This window comes from Orbicella franksi, chromosome 6, assembly GCF_964199315.1.
Source record: "Orbicella franksi chromosome 6, jaOrbFran1.1, whole genome shotgun sequence".
Classification (NCBI taxonomy): domain Eukaryota; kingdom Metazoa; phylum Cnidaria; class Anthozoa; order Scleractinia; family Merulinidae; genus Orbicella; species Orbicella franksi.
Window position 1 is genome coordinate 17,003,085 of NC_138150.1, and position 15,872 is coordinate 17,018,956.

Here is a 15,872-nt window from a genome sequence, read left to right on the forward strand (position 1 = left end):
GCTTTGAAAGTACTATTAATAATAATACAAATTTGCATATAAACTTAACTTACAGTAAGTCATATTTAACGTTAAATTAATGAGTTGCTTACTTGAAAGGTATAACAATACAGGTCAGAAAATTGTGAACACTATAAGAATTAAAAATAAGGGAGTAACTAGGATTACCTATCATTTCGAGTAACTACATTTTCCAATTAAGAATTTTAAAATGTCAGCTTTTGACTTCCAGTCTAAAGCCTTTAAAAACTAACTAATTGTAAAAGTGCAAGACAAAAATTTCTGAAAATTTTAAAAAAACTAAAATCAGGAGCAAATACACTGATTTAAAAGAATAGAGCATTGTTTTGGCAACGGCTTGGAGTTATTGCCTGCTTGGCCAGTGTTTGCCATGTGTCATGATTCTAAAGTTTTTTGAACCACTTATAGTAAAACCATTCAAAACTTTGTTAACAGTCATACGTTTTGCCTTCATGGTTACAGGAAGTTGGGTTAAATTATGATTCAATAATACTTATTGCTTTTAAATGAGTCTTGAATACTATAATTGTGTAGTTCTATAACATACAGAAAATGACACTAAGGACACGGTGAACACTTGACATTTTTTTGTACTTTTTTTTATTATTGTACGATAAAATTTCTGCTAAACAACTGTTTACCTTAAGATTTCCTTTTGAAAAAAATTTTCAAGGATGCCTTGTTTGACTGTCTTCACCATTCTGGCAAACTCTGAACACGTGCTTTGTGATCATGTGCAATATCACACACAGACATTGACATTTTGACCACTTCCTGAAGATGAGTTTTTTGTGCTTGAACTGAATTTCAAAATCATTGTTTTGTTCATATGTTTGTTGCAGGTCAGATGTATAGCCTTGATCCTGGAGTAGAACCTCAAACATATACCTACAGTGTACCAGAAGAAATTCGAAGATTTATTCATTTCTTTCACCAGCATGTTACAGAACAGGTATGTACAAATAATGTTAGTATGCCAGCCCCTGCTACAGTAAAAACAATGAACACTTGAACCATGAACCATGAACACTCGACATAGTTTTGTACATTTTTTGTTGCCTACAGAATGACGGCTCTAATGAGCTTTGTTAACATTAATTTTTAGATACTAATATTCTATATTACATGAAGAGACATAATTCTACAGACACCAAAAAAATGTCCAAAAAATCATCAAGTGACTGTGTTCATTTTTGGAGTGTCCTTACTGTAAGTCTCCTGGTTTGGTCCTGTATTTTAGAACTGGTATTATTTTCTCAGGGCAAATGCTTTTTCCCGTGCAATGAAGGCAGGAGGCTGAGTACATATTGTTTATGATTGTGTCGTTTGGGGTCTGATCATTTTTTCCTTGACCCAAGACTTCTAGATGGCAATTTTTGCTAGTCATTGGTGTCTTCAAAGAACTCTGTGCATGTTTTTAGCACATTTAGTGCAGCTGCAAGCTGTCTTTTATTCCGATAGGCCTAGGTTAACATCCACTTATGAATTTTGTTTTTTACAGAGAGTCAGTGAAAATGCTAGAGACAGAATAGGCATAATGACTTAGGGATGACTACATGGATTGTCATTAAAGTCTGTGTTGGGCTGAAGTGTCCAAAGTTGTGGGAGTTAATCCCAGTTTCTGTAGCAGTAAGCTACTAGGATTATTGTACCAACACCCTCCCCAACCCCACTCCAACCCTTATTTTTTGATCCCGTGGGGGTACCTCCATATATAAGCTAGTGCTACATGGGTATGTGCCTTTGTGGTATAGAAATGAGACAATTTTGGTCTACAGTAGAGTATAATTTACCGGAAAAGTGGCCATTGTATTAATAATGTGGTGACTAGAACAGGGTTCTTTCCCTGGTGTTTTGTAATAGAAATTGAAACTTGAAAGTGACTCAGTAAGGTATTGGTTTAATTAGCGTATGTTGGACTACGATAGTGGTTAAGTTTCTGCATGGATAATACCAGTAGCTAGTCTGGGAAAAGGTAGGGGGTTTTCAGGTGCCTAGTCTAGAATAGGGTTGCAAAATTAAGATGATCATGGTCTACTTTAGGGTAAGGGTTTCAGCAACCCAATGGCACACCCCCACCAAATGATTTACAAAGGTCCACCCCTTGGTTGATACAGGGTGTAAATCTAGAGTCTAAATCCAGAGTCTTGATCTATGGGAACATAATTTGAGGTGAGAGACTTAATCAAGGTTTGGCCCTGATCATCAATGAAGTGCAGACTGCATTTAACAAAATTTCTTTATTGCTTTGTTTCCTTCCAGAACCTTTATGAAATACAACAGATCTATGAAACAAAGTAAGTAGAAATACATTGCAGTTTTGTCATTGTTGTCCCGAGAGCTGCCTATCTTCTTAACTGGGACCTTGAAACAAGGAAAAAGTGGCTCTTGAGATACATAATTTGATTGGCTGGATTCTTGGACTAAGATTTCCAGGTCTAATTCAATGTTGGTTTCATTCACAAACATCTCTTATTGAAGCTCTTTGATTAGAGCATTTATGTGTTTTGCTATTGAGGTCTTAAAGCAGGTTCTAAACTATAGCACCTGAGTCTGAGTCAACCCCTGAAGAAACTAGAAACTAGCATTCAGTTAGTAATGAATCGAGCCAATCAAATAATATGTTTCCAGAGACACCTTTTCCTCTTGCCAAGGCCCTGTCAGCTGAGGAGGACAGATGGCTCTGGGGCTGAGGGTGGAGTTGTGTGTGATTTTAAGAGAGACTAGCAGTTTTTGCTTCGTTACTTAAGTTGTACATGTAAATGATACAGGTAAAAGAAAAAACGTCTAAACATAAGATTTTGACATCCCATTTTCAATTTTTTTTTCCATTTGTTCACCATTTTGCTTGTTATCTTCCCTTTCAATTTTTACTACCGTAATATGAAACAAGAAAAACTATTGTTTAGAAGAATTAGAATTGCAAAGTGAAAGCAAATATCAAGCATACCGGTAGTATGTTTTCACTATAATTATATTCATGTACATTGTATATATGATCAGAAATTCTAACAGTTAAGAGCATCTTGTGATTTTTCTCATCTCAGTTTCAACAAATTAACTGAGAGACACTTTGAAAAATCCCCATGGCCTGACGCAGATTACGTGGCATCACTTGTGGATGGAGGTGAGTTTTTTCAAAGAACATGATGTCAACATATGTAGCCAAGTTAACATATATGGGTAGATAACTTAAGGTATCAGTATACCTTAATTTCCTGAAAGCTTGATAAATTAGGAATTCAAATAATTTTTTTTTTCTTTATTTGAAAAAACATTAGTTTTAGAAATTTTACATAACAAAGCAAAATAATTTATGCCTTCACCTTTATCAAGTTTGTTTTATATGCCTGGATTATTCTGGCAACATTTGCTTCAGAAAAGAAGCCAAAATGGCACAAGAACAAGCAGCCATTTCCTGCTTCAAAGGCTGCCAATTTGACAGCAAGCAATCACGGCCATGCAACCCACATGTAATTTCTCTACACCATCTGCTCCCTTGGATTTTGCTCTAGACTATGATGTTCAGCCTGTTGCAATTCGGTTTCATGCCATGATATATAGCCATTGTGCAATATTCTTGGCATCTCAGCGATTTGTCTTTCAAATCACCAACTGTCTTTCTTGGATAATACAGGTACAAGAGGATGTTCAGTGATGTGACTCACTGTGTTTTGCCCTCTCTCAAGATATTACTGTATTTGCTGCATCCAGATCTGTGATGTTTCCTGCAACTGTCTTTCATTTTTATGTCTTTGAGCTACATGGTATTTGAAGCTGGCATATTCTGAAGGATTTTACAGTCGTCACAAATTTCTAGTCAACACCCCAATGTTACCATTTGCTTGTTGAAAAATTGGGGACACAAATTTCCCTGCAATTATAAGCCTAGCCAATTTTTGAAATGTAAATTTCCCTCCTATAATAAATCACTCCGAAAATAAGCCTCTCAAAAGGCTCCTTTGAAAAATATATGCCTATTATTAGGGTTTATTTTCAGAATTTTACAACATTTTAAATTTTACTTGATTTGTAGGTAAGGTTGAAAAGAAGTCAGTATGTTTTGTTCTCTTCCAGATCAAGTGTTTTTGATTCTCTATAAAGAGTTGTACTACAGACACATCTACAATAAACTCAAGGTAATGTGTTGGTAACAAATTGATTAGAAATGATTACTACTTTTAATAAGGAATATCTCTATAGTATATTTAACAATAAAATTGAGCATGTGCTGAATATGAGATCATAGATGGCCAACAAGGTGCATAGTGCCAAGTTGCCTCTATTCATCTCATCAATATTCAACAAATGCAAGTGGAACAATTGTTTTATTAAAAATGCACCTCAAAATATTGAAACTAAAACAGATTAGAATGAAAATAAAAATGCCCCAATAGTTATGTGTATTTGTAGAGCATGGTATAATGGCTCATATACCATGATGGCTAAACCAATGAAAACTCTTGAATTGCGTTATCGAATGATTCAGTTTTTTTTTTTTTTTTAATTTTTTTTATTATTATTATTAATTATCTATTTTTTACAGCACACATACTTACATTATTAATTACAAAAAAACTACGTATAAAACTACAACAATACAGCTACTTACGCTAATTACAACTTGCTCTAATTACAATGCTTGACGAAACAACAGTATTATTTAAACCGCTTACGTTACACTACTTTTTAATCGCGGACAATTACTACAAACTTTTACTACGGTTACTAGAACTAGTGAAAACTGCAAAAAGAAAAAAAAAAAAAAAAAAGACAAAAAAGCGACAATTTACAGTATATTTAGCTATATTTACAGTTTAACTTGCACCTTTGCTCTGCTAGTTTCTATTTCTATTTTGTTTTTAAGGATAGCCAAGAAAGCGTCTAAGAAATAATCTTCCTCATTTTTTGAAGTGGTGTAAATATAATATTTTGCAATTATTGTAGAGGTTTAAACCGAGACACAGAGGCACGGTGTCTGTGATGCCGTAAAGTATTTGTGCTTCAGAAAGCGTGATTACAGTATTGTTTTTTTCTGTACCACCAATCAGTAAACTCTGTCCAAAACAGCTGGACGTTGGGGCAAGTTACGAAGAGATGTGTAATTGTTTGCTTTTTAGCACATAAATGACAGCGGTCGTGCTCTTTAATACTGAATTTATGTAATGCAGCATTGGTGGGTAAAATATGGTGTACAATCTTGAACTGAAACATCGAGAGTTGAATATCTTTAGTGGTCTTGAAAGGCATCATGTACGTTTGATAAATTTGCTGGTCGTTCAAATTAGCTCTTTTCAGTCTTTTTTCGGCGGTGGCAGAAACGAACTTCTTTTCAACACGGTAGTTAGTAGCAAGTTTGCAAGAGAGCTTCTCAAGGGGAATTCTGTCCATGTTTGTAGGTTCCTTCGAATGCGGCTGTAATTTGCCTTTCAAAGTTTTAATCCAGTTAGATGGAATTGCTTGGCATAAACTGTAATAGGTTAGAAAGTTAGTTTTAAGGGCAAAGTGAGAGCAGAAATCTCGGTAAGATGTAAATGTGTCACCGTTGAAGATATCTCTAATTTTTTCTACACCCGCTTCATGCCATTCTTTGTATGATTCAGTTTTTAATAAAAAAAAATTATAGTTAAGTATAATATATAGATTTAGCCAGGCCTAAAAGCGGAGCTCCTGGTTCAGGTTGATCAAAGCCTGATTAAGCTTACCCAGGATAATTGAAGGGGTGAGTGCAAAACCATGCTAAGTGACGATTTGGGTGAAAAAAAAAATTTTTGCGAAAGGGCTTGAATTTTTGCATGTGGTCTTCAATGTAATAGAAAAACGCGGCCCTGTATTTTTGTCGCTGGTTTTTGCTTCGTTTTCGAGTTATAACGTACGCAAAAATACTTGGCTTTTCCTAGCCATGTCTTTAGGAGTTTATTTGTTGAACAGCAAACAGGCAGACTGTTTATAGTGTATGAAGTCAAAATCAAATCTCACAGCATATATAGAGCAGAAATCTGGGAACAGATTGTTTACATCGGTTATTGTGATGTGAGCACAACACGTGAATTGATCAAGTGTCAAACGAAGTTCATCAAACAAAAAAGAGATGTGCCGCATTAGAGCTCTGTCAACTAATATCTTAAGCATTGTTTTAAAGTACCTTGTATGCCTGCCTGGTGGTTGAGAGGCATCATAAAGTCTCGATAAACCCGTAAGTCATCAGCACGCTTTAAAGAATCAAAATGTGTTCTGAAACCTCGAAGGCAGCTGAGATACCGTAATCGTGTTATTGGCGTTCGAAGTCAGATCGAGCCAGGCAGCAAAGTCCAAGAGGAGTTCTTGCCCAAGAAAAATACCCTCTGGTGAGTCGTGGCCCATTTGCCAAGTGTTGGTAGCATCAAAGTTTGGAAAGCGAGAACTGGTTTTAGACTTATAAAATTTGTCTTGTATCGACCGCCATGTTTTCCCGCGCATGAGGTGTAAAGACCCTTCCCGGCATGCATTGCGATCACATTCTGCTGCAGACGTTTCTCCAACTGGTAACTAGATTGTTTAAACATAAGAATGGCCAACAAGTAGCGATCGATTGTAACATAGATCTGTGATCCAGGTTGCGTTGATTTTATTTCAAATCGGCATGATTTGTAGTGTTTTGAGCTTCTGGGATCAGCGGACATGCAGATGTATGGAGACCCGTAGGGTTAATCTGTTAATCTGTCAGCCCTATTTATAGCGCGTTTTCACGTGAAAGCAACATCATTGAACTTATAAGTTGCATGAAATTACCATTTTGCTGTTTTGTAAGTGAAACTAGCATCCTTGCCGTCAAGCGTTAACGTGAAATCAACATTTTAACCTATTTAGACCTGAAATCAACATCATTGAGCGTATGCGCTGCGTGACATTGACATTTTGCTGGATTTCTAAGTGAAACCAACATCCTTGCCATCACGCGTTAACGTGAAATCAACATTTTAACCTATTTAGACCTGAAATCAACATCATTGAGCTTATGCGCTGCGTGAAATTGACATGTTGTTGGTTTCTAAGTGAAATCAACCACCTTGCCGTCACGTGTTAACGTCAAATCAACATTTTAACCTATTTAGACCTGAAATCAACATCATTGAGCTTATGCGTTGCGTGAAATTGACATTTTGCTCCTTTCTAAGAGAAATCAACCTCCTTGCTGTCACGCGTTAACGTGAAATCAACATTTAAACCTTTTTTGACCTAAAATCAACATTTTTGAGCTTATACGTTGCGTGAAATTGACATTTTGCTGCTTTCTAAGTGAAATCAAAGTTCTTGCGGACACGGCGGGCCGATCCTTTGTTATGATAAACCAAGGCGAGACTTCGACTTATAACAAAGGCTTGGCTTGGCTATTATAACAAAGGATCGGCTCTGTTTATCATAACAAAGGCCCGGCTTCATTTATTTGAAGACCTCGGCAGGAAAAGGGCGCTAGGTATTTTAATCAAAAGTGAACTTTGTCGAAAACGCTCCAAATTTCGCATGCAGTTTTGTTTAGGTACATTTAACAATGTCCCATAGTTTTTCCGCTAAGCTTCGCTTCGTTTTTGAGATATTGCATATGCAGAAAAACTACTCGGTTTTCCTAGCGGCGTCTTTATAAACAAAGCAAAAACCAGTGACAAAAATGCAGGACCACGTTTTCCTATTACATTGAAGACCACATGCAAAAATTCAAGCCCTTTCGTGAAAATTTTTCTTTTCACCCAAATCGTCACTTAGCATGATTTTGCACTCACCCCTTCAATTAAAAAAGTAATAATTTTGATTTGAGTTTTGTAACTTTGTACCATGAGGTTTTCTGTTTATATTGTTTGGCCTTCTGTTTTGAGTTTGAATAATCTCAAGATACACAAAACAAAAACAGTGACAAACATTTGCTTACAAGCAAAATTTATACTACGGTTAACTTTTAATCCTGACGTAGCATTAACCAACTTCCGAACAACCCTGCTGTGATTACAAATTAACTTGACATAAGCCCACGATCCAATCAAAAACTAGCACTTGGTCAGTGGTGAAATTAAAAAAAAACACAAGATCTCAATGAGTTCTAAACTTGAGCCCACGAAATGGTCATGTGATACTGGTCAGTGGATACCTTGTTTTGACAGGTGTCAATTGATCATAACATGAATATCCAGTATCAAAGAAGTTCACTGTAAACAAATTAAGGCTGCATGTCTCTATCAACCTACTAGCTGGAGTAAGGCCGCCATCTTGCGTGACTTTGTCAGTGTCATGCGTACGCACCCATGTGCAATACCACTAGCCATGAGAATCATGAGAAAATCAATTCATGGGTTTCCTTTTCTTTCCTATATGGATATGGGGCTCTGCTTGGCAGCGCTTCGGGCCATCAGAACCCCGCTATAAAATTTGTTTACGATCTTGTTTACTTTTCAGCCAACATTGGACCATCGCTTTGAGTCATACTTCAACTACTGCGATCTTTTCAATTACATTCTAAGTAAGTATGGAGCCTGTGTAAAACGAGAATAGACCTTTTGCATCAGTTGGTCTCATGACTAATTATAATTATTTATTAACTTTAGCTACAGCTATATGAATTTCAGAAATGGCAAGAACAGGATTTAAACAGTCAGAACACCAATGATCAGGCCAATCCCATTAAAGGCTGAGGTTCAATGATGAATTGATAACTAAAATATTGAGAAGGTTTCATATGGAAGTAATGAAGCTTACACCACTTTCAAATTGGTTTAAAGCCAAAATGAAGTGCTTTTTGTCTGGCTGCAGTGATAGTGTTGACAATTTGACTGTAAACTTTGTTTCACATTCAGAACAGAACAAATAATTGTTGTTATTTTACCATTCACCAATTTAATTGTCATTTCTTTCCCTTTCTGAGAAACAATTATTTAGCCATACATGTATGATAGTACTGGAAGCATCTTTTTTGTCAGGCAAATTTGATGTGTTTGTCAGCATTACAACCCTTCACCAATCAGAACCACAGTCATCCCCCACCACACCCCTCTGACACACAGAGAGAACAAACCAAGCCAGTGAATCTGTTTGGGCATCTTTAATGATGGAACGAGAAGCCCATGAGGGTTTACGAAAGCTCCCAGGGCGGGTGGGAGGGAGGGAAAAGAAACAACTGGAACAATCAAACAAACAAAACAAGGTGGTCATAAGTTACAACCAAAATCAATGTCAGTCAACAGCTCGCTAGGCGCAGCATGGAGGCCATGAAGTTATTCCCTAGGAATTTGAGCTATTTGTGGGCAAATGCTTTTTCAAAATAATGGGGTTTGCTGGCAAGCATTCACTCACTTGCCCCAATTTTGGTGCAGCCAGAATGCAGGAAACTTTAATCAGTATGGAAATGCTTGCTACGCTGGCTTCTTTAGAGACCATTCACTCACACAGTCACATAACATTTTAATTTGAAGTCTTTACCACTACCAGGTGCAATCAACTTAAGCATTAAAGAAAAAAGCTTTCTTTCTTTAAATTTTATAGTTTGAATTTTTCCAGATACCGATGAACCTGTTCCTCTCAGTCTGCCCAATCAGTGGCTGTGGGACATTATTGACGAGTTTATTTACCAGGTGGATGCATGTGTTTAATATTTTCATCTTTTTCTCATAGAGTGATCAATATGGAATTTTTCTCACTTACTTCCTTATGGTGCTCAGTGATCTAATAAGGATGCCTTTTCAATTTTTTAGTTCCAATCATTTAGCCAGTACCGATCAAAGTTGCTGAAAAAGGGAGAAGATGAAGTAGGAACACTGAGAGCAAACACAAAGGTATGACCCAACAATGAACAAAATTATGGTGTTCTGCAGTTTCTAGTGGAACTTTGTAACTTGTACAGGTGACTCCTCTTGGGCGACTAGCCTAAGAATACTGCAGATAACTCTTTTGTTTTTGCAATAAAAAACACGCACACTAAACGACACTATGGACAGCCTCTTCCAAACCAATGTACTTTAAGCTCATACATTTGTACATCAATAGCCTGTTTCCGAGTTGGCCTAAGCCTCTCTATCAAACTGAGGCCTGGTGGACTACCATTCATATGAAAATGAGTTTAATTTGCATGTGAATGAAATTTTATTTCTTATAAAAGGTTGAGCACCAAGACCCGCTTTGAGAAAGAGGCTTTAGGTAATTCAGAAATGGCCTATCACTCTATCAAATCTACAAATGTACACCACTCACCTACTTTTTGAACCCATTTTACACTCTCTTTGAACACTTTAGGAGCCATTACAGGTGGTTAGGGTTTTCTTTTATAGGGAACTAGAATAATTATGGACAATTGCACCGTGAGGGGAAAAACTTTAGTTGTTATATAGTTTTGCATCAAAAAAATTATATTTTTGGGAAGGAGTAACAATTTCAATTCCAGTGGGATTTATTAATGAATTCCCCTAATCATAACATGGCTTTTTCCTTTTTTCAGATCTGGAATGTTCACAGTGTTCTTAATGTACTCTATTCTTTAGTGGAAAAGTCCAAGATTAACCATCAGGTGTGTCTGTATGCTACTACAACTCCAACAGCAACAACAACAACAAAAACAAAAGCAACAACAGTGTTAAACAATCAGTCAAGGGGCACAACAATGCCTTTGCAGATGCAGATTGCAAGCACCTGTCTTTCAGAAACATCAGTTAAATCAAAGATAAATACAGTAACTGAAAGTTACAAATACATGAGGAATGAACACAGGAACAAACATGAAAAAGACAGATGACAAGTAACGTATTATACCCTTCACTATAAGCTGTATTTTTGGCACCTGCAAATGGACTGTGTTTATTTGTGTTACTAAGGAGATTATCAATAACTGGCAAATTGGTGCAATAGTGCACTCCGAAAATACATATATCTTTCTTTTTTTTGAAAAAGCAAAATCTGAGATAAACAAATTATGAAATCTACATGACAAAATTAATGCGGTGAACTGAAAATTGATAAACAACAAACATGGCTGACAAGAATTACTACAAGCCTGCCAAATTTATACAATTTGCAAAATAAATTTAATATAATAATTTAATAAATTTAATATAATTATTATACAGCAAAAGGCTGCTAATTAACAAGATAAATATGGAGAACTCGTACAAATAATACCCTTCACTATAAGCTGTATATTTGGCACCTGCAAATTTGTGTTACTAAGGAGATTATAAATAATTGGCATATTGGTGCAATAGTGCACTCAGAAAATATCTTTTTTTTTTTTGAAAAAGCAAATCTGTCTGTTCAGTTTGAAAAAGATGATCAGCAGCGAGTTTTACATTTCTCTCTTGGTGCTTAGACAAATACTCCTGTTAGTACAGCTGTAAGTGCATGGAATATACAGTGTATGGTGCTCAGATCAGGAGAAGAAGTCTGTGTTTGACCTTAGTGTCTCTTTTTTTAGCTGGAGGTGTATAACCAAGGTGGTGACCCTGATTCTGTGGCTGGTGAGTTTGGAATCCATCCCCTCTACAAGATGCTGGGTTACTTCAGTTTGATTGGTCTGCTGAGGCTTCACTCTCTGCTTGGTGATTATTTCCAGGCAATCAAAGTGTTGGAGAATGTTGAACTAAACAAGAAGGTAATTAAAGTAGTGAAATGAAGTAATGTACTGATAATAAGCCCCCTAACAATAAGTACATGTACTTTCAAAAATATACCCAAGATGCAAAAAAATATAATAATAATAATAATAATAATGATGATGATGATGATGATAATATATATATATATATATATATATATATATATATAATAAACAATGGTAGCAAGACTTCAATTCATCGTTTTATTGCGACAACGCTGTTTCGTATGGTCAAAGGATGACCACACTCATCAGGCAATATCAACGATCAATATCAATATCAACGATCAATATCAACGATCAATATCAATATTGCCTGATGAGTGTGGTCATCCTTTGACCATACGAAACAGCGTTGTCGCAATAAAACAATGAATTGAAGTCTTGCTACCATTGTTTATTATCTACCCTGCTCCTCTCAGAGTCGAGCGCTCTATAAATTTATTCTGTTCAAGTTCAAGAAGTATATATATATATATATATATATATATATATATATATATATATATATATATATATATATATATATATATATATATATATGGTGATTAAAGACCACAAAACGAAAACCTGTAAATTTATTGACATGGCAGTACCATCAGACAGAAACACATCCGTGAAAGTCGCTGAAAAACTATCCAAATATAAGGACTTGGAAATCGAAACAAGCCAAATGTGGGGCATGAGAACGGAAACGATACCAGTTATCATTTGAGCACTTGGAGCTATCAAAAAGGGACTAGAAACTTATCTTGGAAGAATTCCCGGCCAATTAAGCATGAGTGAACTACAAAAGATAACCTTGCTAGGTACAGCACACATTTTGAGGAGGGTGCTATCAAGCTAAAAACTGGCTATCCCCTAGTGCCCCAGGACCATGGTATGGTCTTGGCCCTAAGGACTCTAAGCAAGCATTACGTGAGGACGATGATAATAATAATGATGATGATGATAATAATAATAATAGTATTTAAAAATATCACAGTAACTTCACTTGAACCACTAACACTTGACTTTTTTGGTACATTTTTTTGACCACTATAGAATGAAGGCTCTCATATAATGAAGAAGTTTAGCATTATTAAAATATAAGAAATAATTTCCAGTACTCAGAGCGCAATCAAGAAATCTTATTAAAAGTGGAATATCTCGTTCGGTTCTGGCAAACTTCATCAGCCACAATGAAAAATTTAATGTGAATGTTAAGAAGGGTTATATGATGCTTATTATGGTCTCAAGAGCGCTAGCATTGTTACAGATTAGTTTAGCTTAATACTCTTGTTAATATGAAGAGCCCTCATTCTATGGTCACTCAGAAATTGACCACAAAATGCCACATGTTCATGGTTCGAGTGTCCTCACAAAAACATTCTTTTTGATAACAATAATTGTAATAATTATATCTTTAAAAAAAAAGCCCCCTATTGTAGAATTAATGACTCTGAACATGTTTGGTACATCACATCCTTATATTCAGAGAATTTATACACATACTATATGCAACACTGTCTGTGGTACACCTTGGAATATTTCACGAGTCACTTCTATTTTCTCTGTATACACACGAACCTTTAGGCAAGTGTGTATATTAAGACTACAAGTGACAAGAGGAATGTTCTATGGTATGCCACAAGGAAAGTGTTTTATACCGTGCCATAGAAAATACAGTGGCCAACACAGGCTATGTAGCACACAATGGGAAGGTTGGGTCTAATACTATAAAGTTTACAGTGGCTGTCCTGTATTCTGATTGGCTGTATGTTCTATGGTATGGTATAAAACACAACATGTGTGTCTGCAGCTGTATTTTGTCATATTCAACACCACGTCCAAAATAACATAAACCTGAATAATTTGGATGTCAAAGTCCTTTCAATATGTCCAATATTTCTCAACTTTCATCCTCCACAAATGGCAAGCCTGTGCGAAAATAAGACTGTCAAAATGGGCTTTTTAAGAAATAAAACCTAGGGCTTATTATTGGAATATATAAATTTGAGGTTTGTCGGTGTGTTATCTACTTTCAGAGTCTTTACTCCCGAGTTCCTGCCTGCCAAATCACCACTTATTACTATGTTGGATTTGCATACCTTATGATGAAGAGGTACCAGGTAAAGGAACCATTTCACCATCGTGCTGTGGCTGTCAAAGTAGAGCTTAAACCTTGCCCCAACAAATTGTTTTTTCAGGTTTTATTTTCACAGCTGTTCAAGTTGTGTTCATAACTGTGACGATCATTCTTGTCTTAACACCTTTCTCCTCAGTTCAAATATATGATCTTTCATACGTTCAGTTGCACTCTTCACCATTTACGGGTATATTACGAACTCACAATGTGATCAGCCCCCACTTGTTTTGATAACTCAGTTGGTAGAACACTGCTCCAGTATTTGAACGGGTTATGGGGTTGAATCCCGTTCGAGCTTGATTTTTTTTTTTCCAAACTTTGTTTTCACAGCTTTTTTAAGTTGTGTACTTAACTGCAATGATCATTCATGTCTTTACATCTTTCTCAGCAGTTCAAATATTTATATGTGATCTTTCGTATATTCACTTGCTAAGTCTATCATGTTGTACAGTGTAAAAATTTATTTGTTTCTTACCACCGCTTCTTTTAAAAGTCTGTGCACAGAACTTCTATTTTTCATTGAGTTTGTCAAGATTGCCAGCAAAATATTATCAGTGGGGGATATGAACAAGCCAAAACGCAATGGTGTGCATTTTCAACATGCTTATTCTGAGATATAATTATTATTGTTTCATTTTTCCATTCCAGGATGCAATTCGCAGTTTCTCCAATATTTTGCTGTACATTCAGAGGACCAAAAATATGTTCCAGACCAAATCTTATCAGTATGAACAGGTGAGAGGTGCTGCAACATGTCTAGTTTACTCCCATGGAATGTGTTTCTTTTCTGGTGGGGGGAGGGGTGTTTGGAATAATTTGGATGAAAGTATTAAACACGTCCCCCCTAAAACTTTCAAAAGCAGACTTAAGCTTAACATCTTACAGTCATATTGCCAACATTCATGGCACTTACTAGTGACTTTTCTAGGTACTGAGTTAATGATTTACTGATTTATTCTGCTTATTTATTTATTTATTTATTTGTTTATTTTCCCTTTTTTCCCTTATGTTATTTCCTTACTGCCCCCCCCCCCCCCTTTAAGCTTTACTGCCAACCAACTTCTTTATATATTAAATACTATTTAATTTAACTCTGCTTGATTAGCTTCTAAGTTATTCTGGGTGAATTTACCTTATTTTCTGCTTCAATTATCTTATTTTGTTACTAAGAGTTCTTCATAAAGTGTGTGTGTGTTGTTGTGTGTTTCAAATATTGCATGGCGTGGCCAATTGACTGTTTACTTTAATTCTTGTGATGGTTAAGGGATCTTAAGTCCCGAGCAGCAAAGAGCTACCTTCGCATGCAACTCTTTGGAAGAATTCTACAGTACACTACTGCAAATGCTGCAATTTAGTTGGCTGAGCTACTTGTACACTATAGGCCATTAGTGCGCGGTGGCTTGAGGTCATCTTCAACATGTTTCTCCGCTGTTTCGAGGAAGATATAGAAATATTAATGGATAATTCCGTTCTCAGGAACATTCAAGAAAGGAAATTGACCACCACGTGAAATGAACTGATGAACGTATGTAAACAGCTGCAAATTTCAAACAACAATTTCATCCGTGCGGTTTTTGCTTAAGCGTGAATTTAAATACGGCCTGATATGTTGAGAAATACTTGAAAAAAATTTAGTCGGACTTCTACTAAAACAATTGGATTGTTCGCTCTCGATTTCTATGAGGTGATAGTCGATTTGGCCTCCAGCCTTATCAACTTTCACGTTACAGAAATTTTGAGTTTTTCATCTAATTGGTAATTACATTGCATTACCCTGTTAGGGACACTGCTTTACTGGGCAATTTGTCTTGCAAGTAGCATAACACTTGCTGCTGTGTTTTCATTGCCCAAGCACAGCCAGGAGAAGGATCAAGTCGTGCTATTTTGTTCATGTGTTGTTTAAGTGATGTTGTCAATTGAACTTGAAGAGTTGTGTGGTTTCAAGTACCCTTTAATTTTCTGTCTCAGATTATGAAGAAGAATGATCAGATGTATACACTGTTGGCCATTTGTTTGACGTTATGTCCACAGGTATGGAATGCTTTGGGATTAATATCTATAGTTTGGTAGATCTTGGAAATCAAGCATGTGGACTGTATTCCAAAATTCGGACAG

General features: G+C 36.1%; 1 protein-coding gene across 1 annotated transcript in view; it reads left to right on the forward strand.

Moving 5' to 3' along the window:
• The window catches only part of LOC145488958 (eukaryotic translation initiation factor 3 subunit L-like), a 28,044-nt gene that overhangs the window by 4,022 nt on the left and 8,150 nt on the right, over positions 1 to 15,872 (forward strand). Inside the window, exons 3-14 of the mRNA XM_081467818.1 lie at positions 864 to 973; positions 2,284 to 2,318; positions 3,069 to 3,148; positions 4,099 to 4,160; positions 8,449 to 8,512; positions 9,547 to 9,620; positions 9,741 to 9,821; positions 10,481 to 10,549; positions 11,450 to 11,626; positions 13,657 to 13,740; positions 14,406 to 14,492; positions 15,726 to 15,788. Coding sequence (XP_081323944.1) covers positions 864 to 973; positions 2,284 to 2,318; positions 3,069 to 3,148; positions 4,099 to 4,160; positions 8,449 to 8,512; positions 9,547 to 9,620; positions 9,741 to 9,821; positions 10,481 to 10,549; positions 11,450 to 11,626; positions 13,657 to 13,740; positions 14,406 to 14,492; positions 15,726 to 15,788 — 986 coding nt within the window. The remainder of the gene's footprint in view (positions 1 to 863; positions 974 to 2,283; positions 2,319 to 3,068; positions 3,149 to 4,098; positions 4,161 to 8,448; positions 8,513 to 9,546; positions 9,621 to 9,740; positions 9,822 to 10,480; positions 10,550 to 11,449; positions 11,627 to 13,656; positions 13,741 to 14,405; positions 14,493 to 15,725; positions 15,789 to 15,872) is intronic.